This window comes from Lutra lutra, chromosome 16 (assembly GCF_902655055.1).
Source record: "Lutra lutra chromosome 16, mLutLut1.2, whole genome shotgun sequence".
In the NCBI taxonomy this organism is placed as follows: Eukaryota; Metazoa; Chordata; class Mammalia; order Carnivora; family Mustelidae; genus Lutra; species Lutra lutra.
The window spans coordinates 43,971,731-43,994,704 of record NC_062293.1 but is presented as its reverse complement, the minus strand read 5'-3'; the positions used below and the strand labels follow the sequence as shown (position 1 = coordinate 43,994,704).

The 22,974-nt window shown below is 40.5% G+C and overlaps 1 protein-coding gene across 2 annotated transcripts in view; it reads right to left on the bottom strand.

The window, feature by feature from the left end:
• Positions 1-212: 212 nt before the first annotated feature.
• EFCAB5 (EF-hand calcium binding domain 5) overlaps positions 213-22,974 on the bottom strand; it is a 135,957-nt gene continuing 113,195 nt past the window's right edge. The window contains exons 19-24 of one of the 2 annotated variants that reach the window (XM_047709028.1): positions 18,555-18,658; positions 15,544-15,797; positions 14,087-14,373; positions 13,593-13,689; positions 3,838-3,937; positions 1,002-1,084 (exon numbers count right to left, since the gene is read on the bottom strand). In XM_047709028.1, coding sequence (XP_047564984.1) covers positions 3,885-3,937; positions 13,593-13,689; positions 14,087-14,373; positions 15,544-15,797; positions 18,555-18,658 — 795 coding nt within the window. In that variant the 3' untranslated portion in view covers positions 1,002-1,084; positions 3,838-3,884. Of the gene's footprint in view, positions 1,085-3,837; positions 3,938-13,592; positions 13,690-14,086; positions 14,374-15,543; positions 15,798-18,554; positions 18,659-22,974 lie in introns of both variants that reach the window. The other variant, XM_047709027.1, reaches the window with a different exon arrangement.

The window sequence follows — 22,974 nt, the reverse complement described above, 5'->3', positions numbered from 1 at the left end:
AATGCCCTGAAAAGCCCTCTTCCAAATATGAAATAGGCTTACAGGTTAAAACTGGGCATCCAGGAGATGAGGACTGGTAATAACACTGCCATCTTATCAGAAAAGGTTAAGAAGGGACCTCCAATCTCAAATTATAAGATGTTTGGAACACATCACATTTTGTCAACCAAATAAAGAAAATGAAGTTTAATTTCCCAAATTTTTATTAAAAAGGGACTCTCATCAGATATCTTATTGCAAAGATGAGATCTCACAAAAGAGCAGCAAAGTTTGCTGTAATAAGCTTAAAATAAGTATAAATTCTTTTTGCAGTTCTTGAACTTGAGAGGTTTTTGTTATTAAAAAATAAAAAGAAAGGTGTTTGCTTTTTTCCATGAGTCATGGACATCTTCCCACAAGAATTTCTATTCATTGGAATAACCTGTCAAAATGAGTGGGGAGGAGGAGTCGGAGACGGAGAGGGAAAAGTGGGGGCGCTCACTTAAGTCTCTGAAAAATTAGAAAAACAATTCTCAGTTAATTTCTTAAAATCTTTATTATCTGGTAATAAATGTAAAAACTGCCATTTCCCCCTTAAATCTCAGTCTTTACTTTGTACCTTAAAAGAATGAAAATAATTCTACCCAATTAGCCACAATAGTGCCATGGCAGTTGCAAAGTTAAAACTAAAAAGAAACTTTTAAGCATATTCCATACATTTGGTTACAGCTACCTTGACTGGATATTTTTTAGATCAAATTTCTCCTTAGGTAGCATTTTCGTTTTAGAAAGTGCTGAGGTAACTGTCTAGGAGCAGAATATGTCTATGTGGCACTCCTTTCCAATTGAAAATATTTTAGAGTTAACAAAACTGAACATGACAAAAATATCCCAAGTACAGTACTAATTCATTAGCATTTCCCTGGCACGTTTCCCTTCGGCATCTTTGCATACACACAGGAGTCAGTCTTGGAGGGCAAGGGGGGAACAAGGGCACTACTTGGTTTTTTGTTTAGCTCCATGAGAGCTAAACAGATGTGTGTCCAGTGGTAGAAATATTCGATGACAGTATTACCAAATTCCCATACTTCGATTCGAGAATGATCTGTACCAAGAAAAAAAAAAGTTAGTGTGGATAGTTTTGCACTTTTGTTATTAAAATATAATTTTCAGTATAATGAGGAAAGTTCGTCAGATATGCTTTGAGTCAAAACCATAGCGGAATTTTGTTTATGCAATTATCAGAAAACAGATAAATGAATTTTGGTATATAGAGCGTTGTGGATAAATCTCAAAAACATATTATCACAAAAAGTAAGTTGTAAAATAATGTGTTCTTGGGGGCACCTGGGTGGCTCAGTCAGTTAAGCGTCTGCCTTCGGCTTCGTTCCTGATCCTGGGGTCCTAGGATCCAGCCCCACATGAGCTCCCTGCTCAGTGGGAAGTCTGCTTCTCCTTCTCCCTCTGCCCCTCTTCCCTGTACATTCTCTCCCTCAAATAAATAAACAAAATCTTTTTTTAAAATGTTCTTTTGGATACAATTAAAACACAATTTAAAACCCTGTAAAATAATATTATATTGTTTATGGATTCATAAACACGTAGTCAAAGCAAGAAATCATGCATAAAACTGATAAACATCAAATTTGTAATAGTGTTATCTCTAGAGAGGAAGAAAGGAGAATGAGATCAAGGAGAGGTAGAAAGTCTCAACAGTTTCTGTAATGTTTTATTTCTTTAAAAGTGTCTGACTCATACATAATATTAAGATTGAATATAGCATACGGCTCTGTAACCTCTATAAATTTCTAACTTCTTCTTCTTCTTCTTTTTTAAGTAAACTTTACACCCAACACGGGGCTCAGACTCACAACCCTGAGGTCAAGAGTCGTGTGCTCTTTGGGCTGAGCCAGCCAGTACTCCTCTAACTTCTATGTTTAAAATATTTCCTAATTAAAATATATTTTAGAATATGTAATGACTGCACAACATGATGTTTCATTTGTTAAACTGTAAACTATTAAACTACCAGATATAAAAGTTACTTTTCTCCAGGAGTCAATCACTAATATTCAGACAGAATGACCCAAATAAAAAAATACTGTGCTTTAAAAGTTGAACAGATCTGGGTTCCAGTCGTGGCTCTATACCAGCTAGTTCTGTGACTTTGAGCCGTCCACTTAATTGCTGGTTTCATCTTCCATAAAACAGGGATGATACCTCAGAACTGTTAAAAGTATTAATGAGAAAACATATGCAACAATCTGTTACAGAGTAGTTGCTAAAAAATATTAATTGCCTTCCTTCTTTCGGGTGACTCTCATCCTCAGCTCGATGTTTTATTCATTTTTGTTACTCCTATTGTCTGCCACAGTGCCTAACTCAATAATGTTTGCTAATTTGAGTTGAATAAACCATTAAATGATACTTATACTTGAATAAGAGTTTTAAAATATCATCTTCTATCCAATGGCTCATTAACAACAATGACAATTATGTCCCTCCTGGGTATCTATTAGGATGACAGAACATGTTTTATTTCCCTGTATTCTATCCTTTCTCTCTATGAAGGAACAAGATTCCCTGAATTAGATGTACCCTTTCTATTGTTTTGAAGTTTTGACCATGACAAAAGGTACAATATGAGACATGTAAGGCACATAAAAGGCGGGAAATATTCACGTCTCCATTTTATTTTATTTTATTTTTATTTATTTAAAACATAGGGGTCCAATTTTCAAAAATTCTTTTAACACTCACAGAAACACCGTCTTTCCTCTAAATTGTAATTGTTCAAGAAATGTTGAGACAACAAGAAATTACAGAAAAATTAAGTTAGGTTTTTCAAATGTTAAAAGTCTTTTCAGATAATAGCTCAGTATCATAAATGACAATTATGAATAAAAACAAAAACAGTTGCTGGTCATGAGAGCACATTAAAAATACCTGATCCATCTCAAGTTATGGGCAATACTAGACCAATGAACACACGTACTTAAAATACTGAGGTGCATTTGTTATAATTGATCCCTTTTTGTATTAATTAGCTTCCTGGAACCTTTACAAAGTAATGCTATAGGCTGCAAAAATTACTTTGATGATCTTAATGTTCCAATGTCATGAATCTAAAGTTTATCTCAGGTTTCATTCCTAAAATCAATCTTAACTCATTTTCTGAGCTATCAGCTCTGCTGCATCCATCAGTTTTTATTCTGCCCTTCCCAAATCCCCATTAAGAGCCGTGTTCCACAGATGCCTGTCACAGTGTTCTTATCTGAACATCCAAATGAAACAGACCCCTATCTGCAGCCATTATTAAGCTAGTCAGCCATCTCCACGGTGATTCCAGGACATGAGGATGGGGAGGGAGGCCTCTCCCTTTCACAAGCCCCTTTTGCTTATTTCCTGTCTTTTTGTTACCGGGAACAGAAGCTCTGGACCTATCTGGGCTGTGGTTCCTGTTTGCCCGCGTTTTCCAATGAGAGATTGATGTGTTAACAACTGGCTGTAACGATTTCTCTAATGAAGCCTCCTTGGCTCTGGAGGGGGTTTCCATTGACAACGGTTGAGCGCTATTGCCCTCTTGTGGTGGAGAGATGCCAGTTTATGCAGCTTGGCCGGCGACAGGGTGCACGGACGTGGTAACTCATTCAAGCAGATACACTACTTTTGTTTCTTTCCTAACCATAAGAAATTCTACATATATTTTTTGCGTTGCCTTGGTGAAGGTTGTAGTAGATTACCTGAAGACATCTCAGCTAAAAGAATGGCTGGGTCAACCTTTGAACCCGTTCATGAACCTATCAACTCAGAAACATTTGATGGTATTTTTGTAGGTTTTAGTTTAATCAAACTTACACAAGGAATTGATTTTGCTGAAGACATCGGGATGTTCTAGGGTAGTTCTAATTCAAACTCCCTTTATGGATCACTGCTTTCACACAAGATGAGTTAAATCCTTTGGGGGAATTACAATTAGAAAAATGGGTGAAGCAAAAATAATGATGTATTTAAGCATCGAGTTCCAAAGTTAAAGTGTAACTGCTCCTTTCAACTAGTAACCCAAGATTAGCAGTATTTCTTGAATGTTCCTCACCTTATTATCAGTTCTTAGTTTTCGTTCCTTTCTTTCTATTGTTTTGTATACCCTATCCCACCTTTTAACATTACTGCCATATGCAATGAGCTGAATGTCCAGGCCACGCTGTATACTTAAAAGGGCATGTGTGTGCATATTTCAGTTTTTATGTGGGTCAGAAAACTCATATTTGACATGGTAGTCGGGCACTTAATATGTCATTGTTAATTTAACATGGTCTGATATGCTGCTTCCAGCTTATCAGGAAGGACTCACTGGTAAATGGGGAGGTAAAAATACACGTTTTCTTGAATTATCTGAAGTTGGGTAGAATTTTGTTCCACGCGGAACACTGAGTTCTTACAGGTGTATTAGTTTAAAAATTTCTGTATGGTATATCACATTGTATTGGCTTGTTTTCATGATACAGCTATAAATCAAGTGTGGAGAATTGAAATCAATGCAATTTGCCATACAAACATTCGTAGTTTAATGCAGTGGCCTCTGAACTCTTTTGACTATGTGCCTCCATTAGTAACAAAGTTTGAGCATGAGCCCCGATATATATTTGTTTATGTTATTTATTTTGAAATATTTAAAAACAAAACATGTTAGTTAGGCAATGGTGGGATAAAATAATACAAATAAAAGTTCCACGATATTTTTCTTACACCCAAAGGTACAGGTATCAGTTATTTGCTCCTTCTGTTTTCTCCTTTTTGTCTGGAGCTTTGTGGAGAAAGCTTACAGAGGTCTCTATATTCAGTAAACATTCTCATGCTTTCCCCGTTTTCACTCTGGTATTCTCCATCTCGACTGTGTCTGATGTCCCCCAGCCCAGAGACCTACCGTGTTACCCTCTCTGAGAAACAAATTTCTAGTGTTGGAGAGAGGAAGTTGTCCAATGGTGTGTTGTAGAGATGAGATGCAGAGACCAAAACGCTAAAACAGAAAGAAAGGACAAACGACAGGGAAAAGAAAACTTCCAGAAAGAATTATCATTAATGCCCTCAGAGAGAGAAGATGTTGCACTCATGAAACATGAACAAGATGTTGTGTAAAGGAAGTATTTAGAGAACCAAGGCTCTTAGACCTTAAAACATGCAGAAACAAGAATTCAACAAGACTTGAAGATCAGGTTGACAGAATGTCTCGGCAAGTGAAACAAAGGGACAAAAGATGGAAAATAGGAGAGAAAATATAGGGAGTTGAGAGACTTCATCTAGGAGAGCCAATGTCTGAATAATAGGAGTTCCGAAGAAGGAACACAGAAAAGGGGGGGCAGGGTCACCACCACCTTCTGGGTCACCTTTATGTAAATGAGAAAAAGACACCTAGCATGGATGAATGCACTCTGTGAGCCCGGCTTGGTAAACAGAAAAAGGTGTGGAAAGAAAAGGATGCCCCTCCTCTAAGCAGACATAGTCTTAAGCTAAGGCACACATTTGAGAAAATGGAATCCTGGTTAGATTTCAGCCCCCAGCCACCTCCTCAGCAGGGCACCTTTGTGCAGTGCGCAGAGGGCACAGCCTTCGGTTGCAACAGGGATGCCATGGGAAAAATCACACGGAACTTAAGGACCTGAGTGTCACAAGAGAAAAGCCCCAGTGAATGCTCAGAGCAATGGATGCAAACAGCCGCATATCAAAGCATAGTCTTATGAAATTTCAGTCTTGAGGGGGAAGGGGAGTGATTCTCCAGCTTCTAGAAAGAAACAAAACAAAACAAAAACAAAGAGGTCACATGCACAGTGTCAGGTTTCAGAAAGACTTTAGACATCTCAAGGCAATCTTGGATGTTTTCAAGTTTCTTCAGACAATGTAGCTACTTCCTCCAGAAGTTAAACAGAGAGTTTCCATATGACTCAGCAATTCCACTCCTCATACACCCAAGAGAACTAAAAGCACACACTCCCACAAAACAAATGGTTATAGCAGCATTATATACACAATAGCTAGAAAGTAGGAACCACCCATATGTCCATCAACTGATAAATGGATGAATAAAATTTGGTATAACCATATAATAGAATATTACTCAGCCATAGAAAAGGAATAAAGTACTGATACATAGACCAAAGATGAACCCTGAAACATTATGCTAAGTGAAAGAATCCAGATACAAAAGGCAACCTATTGTATGACTCCGTTTATATGCAATGACTAGCTAAAAAAGGCAAATCTTAGAGACAGAAAGTAGACTAGTGGTTTCTAGGGGCTGCGGTAGAGAAGGGCCAGGGACAGTAACTGCTAATGGATTCTGGGTTTCTTTTTTTGGAGCAGTGAAAATATTCTAAAATTAGATAGTGGTGATAGTTGCAAAGCCTTGTGAATATACTAATAATTACTGAGTGGTACACTATAAGTTGTTGAAATTTGTGCTCTGTGAATTATAATCTCCATTTCTCAAGAAAGAAAAGGAGGCACTGCCTTTAAGATTATGTTCCCTGGCAAACTACAAATCAAATATGAGGGCTGAATAAAAACATTTTCAGACATGAAAGGGCTCAAAAAAAATTTTTTTTTTAATTTTTTTTTATTTTTTTCAGCATAACAGTATTCATTATTTTTGCACCACACCCAGTGCTCCATGCAATCCGTGCCCTCTACAATACCCACCACCTGGTGCCCCCAACCTCCCACCCCCCACCCCTTCAAAATTCTCAGATCGTTTTTCAGAGTCCATAGTCTCTCATGGTTCATCTCCAAAGGGCTCAAAAAATTTACCATTCACCTACGCTTTCTCAGAAAACTACTGGGGATCTGCTGCCTCTGAACAAGACAAAGTAAACTCCTATGATAGCAACAGAATGAATTTCAGGAAGGCAGCCGAGTAGCAGATTTGGGGTGGAGGAAGATCCTAGATAGAGAATTATGATCTCTAGAATGGATGTCTTGAAGAAAGAAAAAAAAAGGAACTAAAAAAGTCATCTGATAAAACTTTTCCCCAAATTTCCCTTTTGGGAAGTTAGATGGAAAGACATGTGGATGGGGTAGGAATTATCAAGAAATACCAAGACAATTCAGCAATTATACATATATATATGCTAATTATTTAATTCAGGATAAACAAAAAGTGAAAAAGGAGCATCCAAATATGTTATGGTGTTCAGCTATAGATAATATTTGCATAGGCAAAAATCATGTCAACACTGCATTTTGATTTAACCTCAAATGGTAATATAATTACTTGGGAAGATAGGATAAGAGAATGGTAGTACAACAGAACTAAATTTTCATCTGTAATAAGAGGAAGTCAATTGACAAGGTTGAAACTGTTGAATGAAAAGATAGCAATATTGTATAATATTAGAAATAAAGAAATGTGCCAGTGTCCGAAGAAACAGTCAAAAGTAGGTGGCGGGGGGGGGGGGGGGGGCGGGTGGCACCTGGGTGGCTCAGTGGTTAAGCGTCTGCCTTCAGCTCAGGTCATGATCCCAGGGTCCTGGGATCGAGCCCCACGTTGGGCTCCCAGCACAGGAAGCCTGCCTCTCCCTCTCCCACTCCCTGTGCTTGTTTGTGTTCCCTCTCTCTCTCCCTCTCTATCTCTCTGTCAAATAAATAAATAAAATCTTAAAACAGTGCGCCTGGGTGGTTCAGTGGGTTAAGCCTCTGCCTTCGGCTCAGGTCATGATCTCAGGGTCCTGGGATCGAACCCCGCATCAGGCTCTCTGCTCAACAGGGAGCCTGCTTCCCCCTCTCTCTCTGCCTGCCTCTCTGTCTACTGTGATCTCTCTCTCTCTGTTAAATACATAAATAAAATCTTAAAAAAAAAAAAGAAACAAAAGGGTCAGAAAGAATTGCCTCTGGTGAGGGGAACTGGGGACAGTGAGAAAAGAGAAGAGGGATGAGCTAGTTGTTGGAAGGCTTTTAGTTCTTTTTGACTTTTTAAAAATACCTTAATAAAAATATAATTTTTCTAATCCTTCATGATAAAAGATTATTTAATATCCACTAAAATGAAAAAAATGTGTCAAGGAAATCTTGCAAATTACATATGCCTTAAATAGAAAAGTGTTCTCATTAAACTGATTTTTAGCAGGCTTTATCAGATATTAAAGCATTAGTGATGGTAGCTAGACAAATAAAACCAGGTTGTTTCTCTAAATTCGATGACTATTGTTGGAAAACTTTAAAATTTAAAATCAAAAGGAATGGTAAGGAGCAGAAAGAGAATTCATTATTTGACTTTTTTTCTCCTTTCTTCTTTCCCCCTCGAGGACTTGGACTGGAAATGGAAGGGGTCTGCATGCATAGGAAATGGGTCAAGCATCAAGGCCCCAAGCCTTTACTGAACCACAAGATAGTTTCCCACACAGTGTGTGAATGAATACTTGTCCAATATCTTCACTAATAGGGCCCTTTAAGAGGGTTGGTTTTTTTTTTTTTTCCAGGACAAAAGGAATCTATTCTGAAACTGAATGAGATGTTTCCTCCTCTAGAGCCTGACATCTAGGAGCATTTCATAAAAGGCACACTCCAGGCTCTCTGTTAAACTCAGGTCTACTGTGATTGCAGCTTTCTTCCTACAGGTAGGAAAACATCAAAGCCCAGCAGGAATCACCATCCAAGAAACTAGGTCTAAGAAGGTAGTAGAGAACTGCAAATCCAAACCAGTGATAGTCTACAGAGGATCCAAATTAATAGGACAAAGCAATGTTCTTGGTATCTTTTTATCCAGTTCACTTTGACTCGTTTAAAAGAACCAGGCACGGGGCGCCTGGGTGGCTCAGTCAGTTAAGCATCTGCCTTTGGTTCAGGTCATGATCCTGGGGTCCTGGGATTGAGCCCCGCATCAGGCTTCCTGCTCAGTGGGGAGCCTGCTTCTCCCCCTCCCTGCCGTTCCCCCTGCTTGTGCTCTCTGTCTCTCTCTCTGCAAATAAATAAAAATCTTTTAAAAAATGAAAAGAACATGGCACATCCTCACAGTTGGGATTCAGTTCAGTGCTGTATTCATATTGATTATTTCTGGAAAGTGGGAGAATCTTGTGGAACACTCCTGTCTCATCTTCAGCCGTGGGGAATGGAGACATGTTCCACTCTTGTCATGGAGGGAGCTAGAGAGTAGCACTTCGGGAAAGATCACCTGGGGAAGGTGAATCTTGAAGACAGAGTTAATCAGGGCTGCGAGTCCGGCAGTCCTTTCTTCTGATGGTGGGATATCTCCCTCCATTGCTGTCTTTGGAGGATCATTGTGGTGAGTTTCTTTATAGATGGTAATGACACTGAGGCTCTGGCTGCTTTGACATAGGAGGAGCTCTAGGGCTCTTGTAGGGTAAGTGAAGGATTGGGGAATTCCTGCAGAGACCAGTGCCTGTGGACTTAAAGACCCTTGGATTTAGACATGGGGGAGAAGTATGGCCAGAAATACAGGCTCGAGACCAAAGTGATTCTGGTCACACTTGAAATGAGAGACAGTGTTTTTGCTTCTAGATCTGAGAACGTTTCCTGGTAGACAATGTCTGTCCAAACCCCCAGGGAAGGGAACATGGGAAAGGTATGGGAAAAAAGGTACAGAAAAAGCTGGCAAGGTTGGCAGCAGAGGTTCAAAGTAGAGTGAGGAGAATAGATCAGGTCAGGTCAGGTCAGGTCATGGGTCTTCAGGTAGAAGAGGCCAACTTCTGGGAGTGCTTTTGATGCATTATTGCACGCACAGCTGTCTGGGTCCTGGTCCATTGGTCACCTGAGTCACCAGGATCCCTATAGGCAAGTATGTCAGCAACATTCATGTGCAATGGCACAGCCTTGGGAAGCCAAGCCTGCTGGACAAAATTGCTCAATGCTCCTCCATAGATGATTGCCTCAATCTAAAGGTGGGATTCTACTGCCCGGAACTCCACCAGAATATAAAACACCCCTTTCTAGAAACGCAAATCAAAACCATAATGAGATATCATATCACCCCTGTTAGAATGGCTATGATCTGAAAGACAAGAAGTAACAAATATTGATGACAATGGGGGGAAAATAGAACCCTTGTACGTGGTTGGTGGGAATGTAAATTGGTAGAGCCACTATAAAAAACAGTGTACGTTCCTCAAAATATTAAAAATAGAATCACCATAGGATCCAGCAATTTTGCTTTTGGGTATATAACCAAAGGAAATGAAATCACTACCTCAAAGGGAATCTGCACCTCCGTTTTGTTTTTTGCAGCATTACTCACAAAAGCCAAGACATGTAAACAACCAAAGTGTCCGTCAATGGATGGATGAAGAAAACATGGTGTCCATATAAGCCATGGAATATTATTCAGTCATAAAAAGGAGGAAGTCCTGTCATTTGCAACAACATGGATGGGCCTGGAAGTCATTATGCTAAGCGAAATAAGCCAGACAGAGAAAGGCAAGTGCTGTATGATCTCACTCCTATGTGGAATCTGAAAGAACTGAACTCATAGAAACAGAGAGTGGATTGGTGGTCACCCGAAACGGGGGTTAGGCGTTGGGGGAAATGTGTGAAGATGGTCAAAAGGCACAGACTTCTGGTTATAAGATAAATAAATTCTGGGAATGTAACGTAGAGCCTTGTGATTATAGTTAACAATATTATACTGTATATTTGAAAGTTGCTAAGAGAGTAGTAGATCCTAAAAGTTCTCCTCACAAGAAACAAATCTCGTAACTATATGAGGGGATGGTTGTTAATTAAACCTATCGTGGTGACCATTTCAAATCATTATGTTGTACACCTTAAACTAATATCATGTATATGTCACTGTATCTCAATAAATCTAGGACCAAAAATTAAAAAATAATAAGTAAATGTGTAATGTTTTCTAAACATTAAAAATATATATTCCTTTCTAGAACTAGGATGTAGTAGAGTGAAAGTTGGCAGCAGAAGTCCTAAGAAAGTGTGGACACATCACCAGCCCCGATTTTACCTTCTTGGCAAAAATCCTTAGTTTGAAAGGTGTGGTGGGTTAGGAGCTATGTTAATAGTCCCTCTGCAAGATAGGCCAAAGGGACAGATACTGTTGGTATTTCCTGCTGAGTAGGGCTCTTGAATGGGGCCCGAGTTAACACTGCTAGAAGGCTCAGATACATTTTGAGCAACAAATTGCCCTTCCAGAAGGTTCCTGTTTTTCCTGTACAAACAGAAAGTTACCCCAATACGTTCCCCTTCCTTTCCTCAAATGGAGAGCTTAGAATTTCCTGATACAATTGCATCTGAAGGAGAGGGGGTTGGTATCTGGGTGGCCTGTGAGCTTTCTTGATTGCTGCAGAGACCATGACAACACTCAAGCTTTGGCCCAGGTGGTAGGGGAACCTCGGGGTGCGGGGGGGAGGGGGGGCTATTGAGTTGTGACTGAATCCACTTCTGTCAACTGCAGTTGGAGTTCCTGCCACCTGAGGACACTGTTGGAAAAGAGAAAGTGGTGGGAGCCTTGCCGATCCAGGCTGCTTGGGAATTGGCCAGCACAATTTAAAAGTGGGGTCAGGCAAAGGAGGCGGAAATTTGCATGTTTTCTCGAACAAAGGAGCGAAAATGAGTAATGAGAGGTGGTTCTGATAGGTAAGTCGGAGGTAGAACCTGCCTTGGGATGACGTCACAGAATGTTTCTGGGGATGAGGTGATTAAGGGCAGGACACAAATCCTGAACACACTTGCAAAATGGAGGGTGGAAGGGCTTGCTCCATATCCCCAGCCCCGATTCGACAGAAGGACTAGATTGTTCAGTTATGAGTGCCTGCGTCCTCGCCCAAGAATAGGAAACATCAGTCGGAGAGGACACAAGTGAGCCCAGCAGCAGGGTGTGGCTCTCAGCTGAGGGGCGGGTGCGTTCAGGGCGACCAAAGTGGAGCAGGGGGCTCAGGGAGAATGTCAGTTGGACCAACGGGTCTCACGTGGAGGGGGAGGGTGTTCTGGGGCTCATGGTGGAGACTGTATCTACTTTAAAGGCATTGACCTAGAGAATATTTCTTCTGGATTTTAAGTCTTTAGTGAATTGTGAGCAAACAAAGATGGAACGAGTAGAGACAGAGATCCAGTAAACAAGTATTAGTTTTTGTTGTGGCTGATATTACTGTTTCCCTTGAATAGCACCTTACAAGGAGCGATCCGTGTGACATCTGTGAATTAATTCAGAGGCTCCCGAGAATCAGCACAGAGTCCTGAAGGTACAGTAGGAATCACTCCAAATAGAAATTCTAATCTTTATTCATTTCACTCATGGTCCCCAAGAACTCATGTTAACTTTTCTCTGGACGTCATCTTCTCTCCTCTTCCCAGCACTCCCAAACTTCAGACAGTACCTTGCCTTCCTAGACCAGAAGATCTCTCTCCCTTCTCTGTCTGCCCCCGCTCACTGCTATTCCTTCCCCTGCCACAACCACCTCGAGGACTGTGGTGTCTTCCTCTGGGTTGCCTTTCCTGACCTTTTCTCCTCAGAGTCTCTCTGGTTCTGAGCCTCTTGACCTCGTATACATCCCAGAAGTCTAGAAACCCGTCTTAGTCCAGAGTCTCCATAGACAGTAGGAAAGGGGGAAGGGAAGGAAAGGGACAGGTTTAGCCATCACTTTCTACAGAGCCATTTTCCCAACTGATGATTAGTTTTTGCTAAGAAACAAAAAAAAGAAACAAATTTTAAATTTATTCCTTATTGGTCCATTCACACAAACGGCCTGAGATCTTTAGGGAGATGACATACACCCGTGGAGGAATGTATGCTTGTATAGGTATATTTACTCTTTAAAAAATTTTTTTTAAATTCTGGTATGGTTAACATACTGTATTATTTTAGTTTCAGGTGTACAGTATAATGATTCCACAATTCTATATATTACTCAGTGCTCATCATAAGGGTTCTCTTAATCCCTTCACTTATTTCACTCTGGATATTTACTCTTTTTTAAAAAAATTTTATTTATTTGAGAGAGAGAAGAGAGAGAGAGCACCGAGGGAGAGGGAGTAGCAGGCTCTCCACTCAGCAGGAAGCCCAATTTGGGGCTTGATCCCAGGACCCTGAGATCATGACCTGGGCTGAAGGCAGATGCTTAACCATCTGAGCCACCCAGGCACCCCTGGATTTTACTCTTATATGTGACCTGTTCTCTCTGGCCAAAGAGCTCATCACATTCTCCAGCTTGGGAGTCTCCCTACTCTTGATTCCTGCTGATTCTCCTTCTCCAAAAAGTCTGTTAGTAGTCTACAAAGAGTCATGATCTGTTCTTTTCTTTGGTTCTTCAATGAAACCCAAAGATAGTAATAGCTTTTCTTAATGTGCTTGTTTTCCATCCTCACTGAAGCCCCTATTCATTTCTGTTTGTTTTTTTAATAAATAATGCACATGTAGTCAATAAGTGGGAGATGGGTGTGATTCGGAATTCTCAAATGTGTGGCATGAACAGTCACTTTGGGGAATGTGGTCAATTATAGACAAGTGTCTTTAAGAGGACTACAATCAGAACTGTTTTTCCTAAAAATTGTATTTATAAGCCGCTTACTTAATTGTAATAAAAAAATCTGAATATCCAAATTGCAACTACGTTTTATCGCTGTTAGATTTGGACCACAATTAAGTGTAAACTTACCTCTGATAAGTTCACTGATGAGTTGTAAATTAACCTGCACATTTTTAGCAGTCGGGTCAAAGTCACAGATATTCACGACTAGGTAACTCTTAACATACTATGAATAAAAGAACAAAAGTCATGGGAGCACCAGCAAGTAAAAGGAGGGCACCCAATTCACCAGTTTACAGAATTCCATGTACGTAAATTTTAAAACAGGCAAAACTAATCTATGGTGTTGGAAGTCAGGAATCTGGTCTGGTCACTCTGGAGTGTATGTGTGTGTGTGTGTGTGTGTGTGTGTGGCAGGTGAGGGAGGGGAGAGGGTACAAAGGAAGGCTTCTGGGATGCTGCTGATGTTATTTCTTGATCTAGATGCTGGTTACAAATGTTCACATTATAAATTCTTGCATTTGTACATTTAGAATTTGTGCGATCTTGATTGGTAGACCTAAGCTTGCGTGGGTTCTTCTTCGATAAAAAAGAGTGTTTAAAGACAGAAGAAAACAGCTTACCCGTTTACACTTTTCCCAATCTCTGAAGTCACCTGATGATTCCAACTCTGGATGAATGAACAAGATCACGGCTGTCAGGAGGTCATGCACCAGCTTCACGCCGGCTTCCAGCTCCTGGGCCTTGCTCTCTGACAGAGACGAGGACTCTGGTGGGAGATTATAATCATAGAGCAGCAGTGACACAAAGTCGAGGGAGGTGAGCAGGCGGAGGCTTTCCTGCAGCTCTTGTAGCATGATCCGGAAGAAGAGAATCCCTGCCCGCGGGACTTCTCCTACATTTTCAATCTCTGAAACAATATCCCGCATGGTTGGTTAGCCCATAGGGTAGTTTTTCACAGCATTCTGAGCACAATACAGTAAACTTCTCCCCCCCCCCCCCCAGGAAAAAGAAGACCATATTCTATGGTTCTAAACAATCTGAGTTTCTCTAGTGATGAAATCAAAACGTGGAAATGGAATGACACCTGGTGAAGCTCACAGGAAGGGGCTTTGAGTAAAGGTAAAAACTGAGGTGTGAGGGTTGGACCTTAGTTTGAATGCCTACTCTCCCTCTTATTAGTTCTGTCTCTCTGAACCCCCTCTTCCTCGCTGTGAGCATGGGGCTGATCCCTACTTCCCTGGTGACCTGTGGGAATTAAATGAGATGATGTATGTAGTAAAAGCACTTAGTGGATAAGTACAGAGTGGATGCTCGAAAGACATGAATTTTCTTCTTTTTTTCTACTTAACCTACCCTGTCTAATGGCAAGAAACCTCTCAGATTAATCCCACATAACATTACTCTATTTATTCTAGGTAGCCAAAGGTTTCCATGCTTCCTTCTTCCCTCCATGATGCCCAAACTGCTTTTGTGTTGAGTAGCCTAGAGGGTATGGAATCACAAGCACTAGGGTCTAGTTTTAGTTCTGCCTCTAGCTTGCAATTGGGCCATGACTTTCATGGATGTTAGCTTCTTTATATGTAAAACAAAATGCTTCATCTAACTAATACTGTGCGAGATAATGGACAGAGCCCCCAAAGTGGGGTGCAAATCCAGGCTTCTCCACTTGTTAACTGTGTGATTTGGTGCAAGTTGTTTTGTTTCTCTGAATTTTACTTTCCTCACTGATAAAATGAGTTATCACCATTCACCCAAGAGTTATGGCAAGGACTAATGGAAATTACATACGTAAAGTGCTTGCTCCATAATGGGGCATTTAATAAATGCTAGTTCTACTTTGCCTTTATGAGTCCTCCCAGTTTGAAACCATATGATTCCAGCCAAGAAAATGAGATTTCTTACCCTTTGCTCTAATTTATAGACCAACTCATTAGCCCAAGACTGCATGAGGGAATTCCTTTCACATAGAAAGGGCCGTGTACTATAACAGTTCCTTTTAGGAAATGTACTGCAATCTGTGATTTCCCCCCACATTTATTAAACCCAGGAATTCAGATTGTTGTCCCATTGACAATACCTAGGACATAGTTTTTCTTTATTTCTCCAGATATTTCGCCCAGTATTTCGTAACAGGCAGCTTGGACCACCTTCATCATTTTCTGTAGATCTTTAAATTCCCGATACAACAACATTTTTCTCCTGCCAATGTTAAAATCAAGAACTCCCAGAGCTTTTCCTGTTCTCTCACGGAGTGGAATTATGATGTGGTTTTCTCCACAGACAGAGGCCAAAACAACTTCGGAACTGTCTGTACACTTGAAGAGGAAGTCTCTGAAACCCAAACCAAACGAGCCTAAGATCATAAAGCATCAGCCTGCTCACAACATTCCATCCGAACACACGTTGTAGCTCTCTTTCCTGCCAACCGTGCTCCCGCCACGCCAGGCCTTGTTTGACCTGCCTGCATGGCTCCACCCCGAGACTGCGCACAGCTCTCTCCCCCAGCTCGCGCAGCGCATCGGACACACAAGCCTCCTTGACCGAGAAGTATGAAGTCACTCTCCATCGTGAGGCTCTGCTCCGTTGTCTTTGCTACACATATACTTACCTGAAGGTATTTGGTTTTTGTTTATATACTGTCCCCTAAGTGTCGGTTGGATGGCGGACGGAATGAGGGCTGTGTTAGGTCAGGTTCCCTAGAAGCTGAGCCTGAGACAGGAATGCTTATGCAAAGGATGGACTGAGGGAGTGCTTTCTGGAGAAAGCTGTCAAGGTCTGAGAAAAGTAAAACATGGAAGGAGGAGAGACTAATTAAGGACGTGAAGGCTAATTTGCAAGGACGTGGATGGAACTGGAGGGTATGATGCTGAGTGAAAGAAGTTGGTCAGAGAAAGACGATCATCGTAGGATTTCATTCATATGTGGAATTTAAGAAACAAAACAGAGGAGCATAGAGGAGGGGAGGGAAAAATAAAAATAAAATAAAAGGAGATGACATCAGAGAGGGAGACAAACCGTAAGAGACTCTTAACCATGGGGAACAAATTTAGGGTTGCTGGAGGGGAGGGGGGTGTGGGATGGGGTGACTGGGTGATGGGCATTAAGGAGGGCACGTGATGTAAAGAGCACTGGGTGTCATATCAACTGATGAATCAGTGAATTCTACCTCTGAAACTAATAATACACTATGTGTTAATTAAATTAAATTAAATTAAATTAAATTAAAAAAGAATGTGAAGGCTAGTCTCAGTCTCATCTCAAGGGGAGCTCTGGAAGGCAAATTGTGCCAAAGAATTTGCCCCACCTTGAGGCAAGGGAGAGGTCTTTTACCAGTCATTGGCTCTAAGATGCTTTGGGTGTGTGTTTACATAACTCTGAGGTGCACCTAGTGAGGCTCCCATCACTCAAGGGCTCTCCTCCAGAGAAGGTTCCAGTTTGAGTCACTATCAGCTGTACCTGTAGCAGCTGGCAAGAGGTTCATTAGGGCTCTGGGTAGGGCATCAATGGAACTGCTCCCTCCAGAGGCCTGAGATGCTCGTTGAAACATAGTAGCTGCTTCCCTCTGTAGTGAGGTATAGACACATTTCTTCTCTCACCTTCCCAATCTTTTTTTTTTTAAATTTTATTTATTTATTTGAGAGAGAGGGAAGGCACCGAGGGAAAGGGAGAAGCAGACTCCCCGTTGAGCAGAGAGCACCATGCAGGACTTGATCCCAGGACCCCGAGATCATGACCTGAGCCGGAGGCAGACACTTAACCGACTAGCCACCCGGGTGCCCTCCCCCTTCCCAATCTACATTGATATTAAGATGTCATTCTTCTGAGGTATCTGAAAAATGTTGGTGCTTTGCATAGCCTCAAAAGGCATATTTATGGTTCATAATAGTAATCCCATAATGCCAGGTAAGATTACGTCCTTTTTTTTTTTTTTTTTGCTGTTACCACCCCTTCCTGTTGCTGAGCTACCACTTTTGTCCTAATGATAACCACAGTAGTGACGCATCACCCTAAACTTTCTAGGCACAACCATAAAGCTGATTGGTCAACAAAGTTCCTCCAAAGACACCTGTTCTAAGTTATGCAGAGGAATCAAAGGTTATGAGTCTGGGGGTTAAAAAGACTCTCCTAAAACTTTTTTTAATATATATATATATATATATATACATATATATTTTTTAAAGATTCCTTTTATTTATTTGACAGAGAGAGAGAGAGATCACAGGTAGGCAGAGAGGCAGGCAGAGAGAGGGGGAAGCAGGCTCCCCGCCGAGCAGAGAGCCCGATGTGGGGCTTGATCCCAGGACCCTGAGATCATGACCTGAGCCGAAGGCAGAGGCTTAACCCACTGAGCCACCCAGGCGCCCCTCTCCTAAAACTTTTGACCACAGCAAGGAATAACTATGTGGAAAAGAGATTAAACCTGAGTGAACAGTCAGGTATGAGGCCAAATTAAGATTTAATTAAATCTTGTATTTAAATCTTATAATTAAAACATGTATTTAAGTGTCAAGTCAGCCTCCTAGACGGAGCTAGATTACTTTCCACTCAGCTGCACTGACTTCTAACAAGCAGCTTGTCCTTTTGCAATATGTGTGTCCATCATTAAGATCTGTTTTGCACCTGTCCACAGTTTGTGCACCCTGCATCCCCCAGGTGAAAGGCATTCAAAGGAATCTGGACTGGGTACTTATTAAAGACCATATCCTCTTTTTTAAATAAAAAACACACGTTCACAGGCTTGTTAACATTAAGATGATGAGCTTTGATAAGTGATGTGGGTGTGTTTTTTCACAATCCTGGGGTTTTTGTTGAATTCCATGTTTATAAGAAAAGCGTAGAAAATAAAACACTATCATGCTTAAAAACAGGCAATATAAAATGCCAGTGAAATCTGTTTTCAAAAGGACTGGAAGGGAAAGGAGTTAACACATCCCACGCAGACAGGAATTTTTCCTTGAAAACCCAATTAGAATAGTATTCAGGTGTATACTAATAATAGGCAAATGCTGTGTCTCTCAGAGCTACTAACATGCTATGGGGATGTGTTTTGGCAGAAAGATAAAACAGACATGAAGATATCTTTCATACCTGAAGATGCATGTCTTCCTGAAGATTGTAGGCGGGTTCCTGTGGATTTCTGTTAGACTCAGGTGCCCAGTAACCATCATATTGCGTAAAACATAGTCTGAATCCTTGAAAAGAGGAGGAGATTTCAAACACGGAGAGGAATCATTAGACCTCATTTCCCATTAAAGGTTTTGGGAACAGAAAAACAGGAAAAAAATTGGGAAACTTTAGGTGATCTCTGGCTTGAAGTAACGGGACACCTTACTTAGTACCTTAAGAATGAGGCATTCATGAGAGAAAATTTTCAAATTACAACATTTTTTTAGATGCACAAACTTTTTTTATAATTGTGATAAAACCATATTTTTAATGTGAAGAGTGCATTATAAAACATTTGGAAAATACAGAAAAGTCCAAGGAAAATAAGAACAGTAAAAAATATTCTCCCCTGAGGTCTTTGTCTTTACCATCTCATCAAAACTACCTTGGTCAAGGTCACTAGTGACTCCCTTATTGTGAAATCCATCGATCAAACCCTAATCATCATCTTCTGCTGTAGCAGCATGTGACTCAGTGAACAATTTCCTTCTTGACATGCTTTATTCACTTGGTCTTTGGGACACCACTTGTCCCAAAGTGGGGACTCCTGGTTCTCCCCCAAATCACTTTTCTATTTCTTGCTGCTTCTTTGTCTTCCTCACCTCTAAGAGGTTTTTGAACTATAGATTATAACCTAACTATGGGTTATGAAAATATTTTAATGCCTCCCTTTTTTTTAAGAGAGAGAGAAAGCATGCGTGCAAGTAGGGAGGGGCAGAAGGAGAATGAGAGACTCTTAAGCAGCCCCCCTCCATCATGGGGGCTCCATCTCACGACCCTGAGATCATGACCTGATTCAAAATCAAGAGTTGGATGGTTAACTGACTGATTCACCCAGACACTCCATTTTAGTGCCTTTAAAAAACAGCTTTATTGGAGTATCACAGATATACAAAAAACTGCACATATTTGATGGATACAATTTGATGAGTTTGGAATGAGTCGTGACCAACTTTTTTTGGTAGAGATTATTTATAAGAAAGTAAGATTAACATATCCTGTAAAATATACTAAACTGTAGAAAAGATGAATTCAACTGGAAGAAATAAAAAGGTTTGTTTTTGTTTTTTGACAGAGAGAGAGCACAAGCAGGGGGAAAAGCAGGCTCCCCACTGAGCAGGGAGCCCAACATGGGGCTCGATCCCAGGACCCTGAGATCATGAGCCAAAGGCAGACACTTAACCGACTGGGTCACCCAGGAGCCCCTAAAAAGCGTTTTTTATGTCCACCTTTAAAAAATCCTTTGATTAAAAGGGAAACTGTGATAACAAGATCCATAGGGACAGCATGATGAATGGTGCTCTGGGGAACAACCGCTTCGTAGTGTGGAGCTTCCTCTTGTCATGACCTCAAGTGTTCACCCAAACAGTTTAGATGAAAAATGTTCTCAACAGAGAATCTGGAAAGGTTCTCTGATGTTGGCAATTCAGCATCTAACTTTTCCTAATTTATGTCTTCCATGACTCGTTATTGGGTGTTATATACACTAGACTAAGAGGATTTTTTAGAATCTCACTGTGACTATGTTCCTAAGTTTAAATCTTTAGTCCAAACTAGACAATTCCTCTCCTGTTTCCACCTCTTCCTCCCAAATTGTGTCAGTTCAGCCACTTCTGTTAAGACTGGGAACATAATACGATAATAAGGGCTTCATAAAGAATATGCCTCATAATAAGCTTTTAATTTACTTTTACTTGGACCAAGAAACTACAAATTCATCAAGTGCCTCAGTATTATTCAGTAGTGAGATACCCACTCTAGTCAAGATTTTCTAGGAAACTGTTTAGAGAAAAGGGCTGCGATGGTAGTATCCCCCATTTTCTTTCTTCTGCTACTGGCTTGTTATTTTTTTCCTCCTTACTTTTCCAATACAGGTTTGCCCCACTCTCTGAAAGTAGGAAACCTTTCATGAGCTAAAACAATGTAAAGTGAAGAAGCAGTTACTATTAATTTATACAGAAACATTTTTGAGCATTCCTGGACTCCCCAAATAACCTCTCTTAGGCCTTTCTGATACCTTACAACGCATCTTGCTAATGGATGCACAGAATAAATTGAGATAAAGCACAGATGCTCACAAACACAGTTCAAAGGTGTGGCGGCTAGATGCTGAGATGCTGAGTGTGGGTGGGGGTGGAGAGAGGCTAATGGGGCCTCTCTTCCGCTCTGGGGGCTCACTGCAAAACAAACGCTGGACCCTATTTTCACTTTTTACCTTTTTCATAAAAGCAAAAATTCTCATTGGATTTCTGTGAGTCAGAAAAAAACAGATACTAATGAGGGTCTTTTGTAAAAGAGAAGTGCCCAAACATGAACTTTTGGAAAGTGGGTATCCTACCATCTATTCATTCTCACCTCACGCATTACATATTATTTTGTATTTATCCTCTTGTGCTTTTTTTCTCTTTTGACAAACTTTTTTTTTAAAGATTTATTTATTTGACAGAGATCACAAGTAGGCAGAGAGAGAGAGGAGGAAGCAGGCTCCCTAACTGAGCAAAGAGCCCGATGCGGGACTCGATCCCAGGACCCTGAGATCATGACCTGAGCCAAAGGCAGAGGCTTAAATCACTGAGCCACCCAGGCGTCCGACAAACATTTTTTTTTTTTAAAGAATGAGCTAAAATAGAAGAGAAAGTATCCAAAAACATCACATAGTTAAGGTAGGTATTGTTTTGTAAAACTTCTATTTTAAGAGTGTACCCCTGTGTGTGTATGTGTTTGTCAAGGGTCAGGATACAAAAGGCAAAATATTTTTCATACAGTAGGTCAAAGTCAATTTAATTTTGAGCTACAATGATTCCAAACACTTGACTGTCTCAGGGCTTGGACTTCAGGCTTTTTTTTTTTTTTTTTCCTAGTCTCACTTATTCCCTTGGTTATTCTATCTTGTCTCATGGTTTTGGGGTTTTTTGGGTTTTTTTTTTTTTTTTTGGTTATTATGTTAAAATATACCTAGCATAATATTAGCACTTAAACCATTTAAAAGTGTACAATTTGGTGGCACGAAATACATTCATGATGTTGTATAACCCAATCCCATGTTTTGTTTTGTTTTTTTAAGAATTTATTTGTCAAAGTGAGAGAGAGGAAGAGAGAGGTTGAGCACAAGCAGGGGAACATCAGGCAGAGGGAGAAGCAAGTTCCCTTCTGAGCAGGGAGGCTGATGTGGGACTTGATCCCTGAACTCTGGGATCATGACCTGAGCCCAAGGCAGATGCTTAACCGGCTGAGCCACCCAGGTATCCCTCATGGTTTTAAACACTATTTATTTGCTAGGCTGGATTTCTTCCCAAACACTAGTTCATATATTCAACTATCTATTTAATATCTCCACTTAGAGTCTAAAAGGCATTTCAAATTATAGTTTAAAAATCTTTTTCAATTTAGTAGATAAAAGCTAACTTTTACTTAACTTTGTATTTATTTCATTATAAGAATGGAACATTTTTTCCATGTTTATTGAGCAGGCTTTAAAAAAAACTTTTTTTTTAAGATTTTATTTATTTGAGAAAGCACAAGCTGGGGGAGTGGGCAGAGAGAGAAGGAGAAGCAGGCTCCCCGCTGAGCAGGGAGCCCAGGACTCCATCCCAGGACCCTGAGCCAAAGGCAGACACTCAACCAATGGAACCACCCAACTGCACCACTCCAATTTTTTTTTAGTAGACTTGTATTTTGCTAATTTTTCTTTCAGATTTTTTTAAAAATCTTACTGATTTGTGTAGAACACTGTTATCCCTTTGCTAAATATGTGGCAATTTCCCCCTCGCTTTATTTAAAAAAACTTATTTTGTCTATAATTTCGGTGCAAGAAGTTCTACCTTATTATGTCATCAATGTAGCAGCCTGGATTTAATCGTTTCAACCTGTGGTGTGGGTTTAGCCATTCTTCCCCAGATCAAGACTGTAAATTCCCTCTCATTCCTCCTTCTCTCAGCTATGCTCATACACTTATTTATTTCTCCAGATGAAAATTAAAATCATTTGGTCAATTAAAATCATTTTGGGGCATTTGAGTTTTGGGACCAATTTAACTCATCGACATGAGCTGCTATGTTGTGAGTATAATAAGCAGGGGAGAAACGTATTTGGTGCGTCTGTCTGCTTCCAGACCATTCAGTTAGTCTTTAAGAACTAACATGCTGGGGCACCTGGGTGGCTCAGTCATTAAGCACCTGCGTTCAGCTCAGGTCGTGATCCCGGGGGTCCTGGGATCGAGCCCCACGTCGAGCTTCCTGCTCCGCGGGGAAGCCTGCTTCTCCCTCTCCCACTCCCCCTGCTTGTATTCCCCTCTCGCTGTCTTTCTCTGTCAAATAAATGAAGCCTTAAAAAAAAAAAAAAA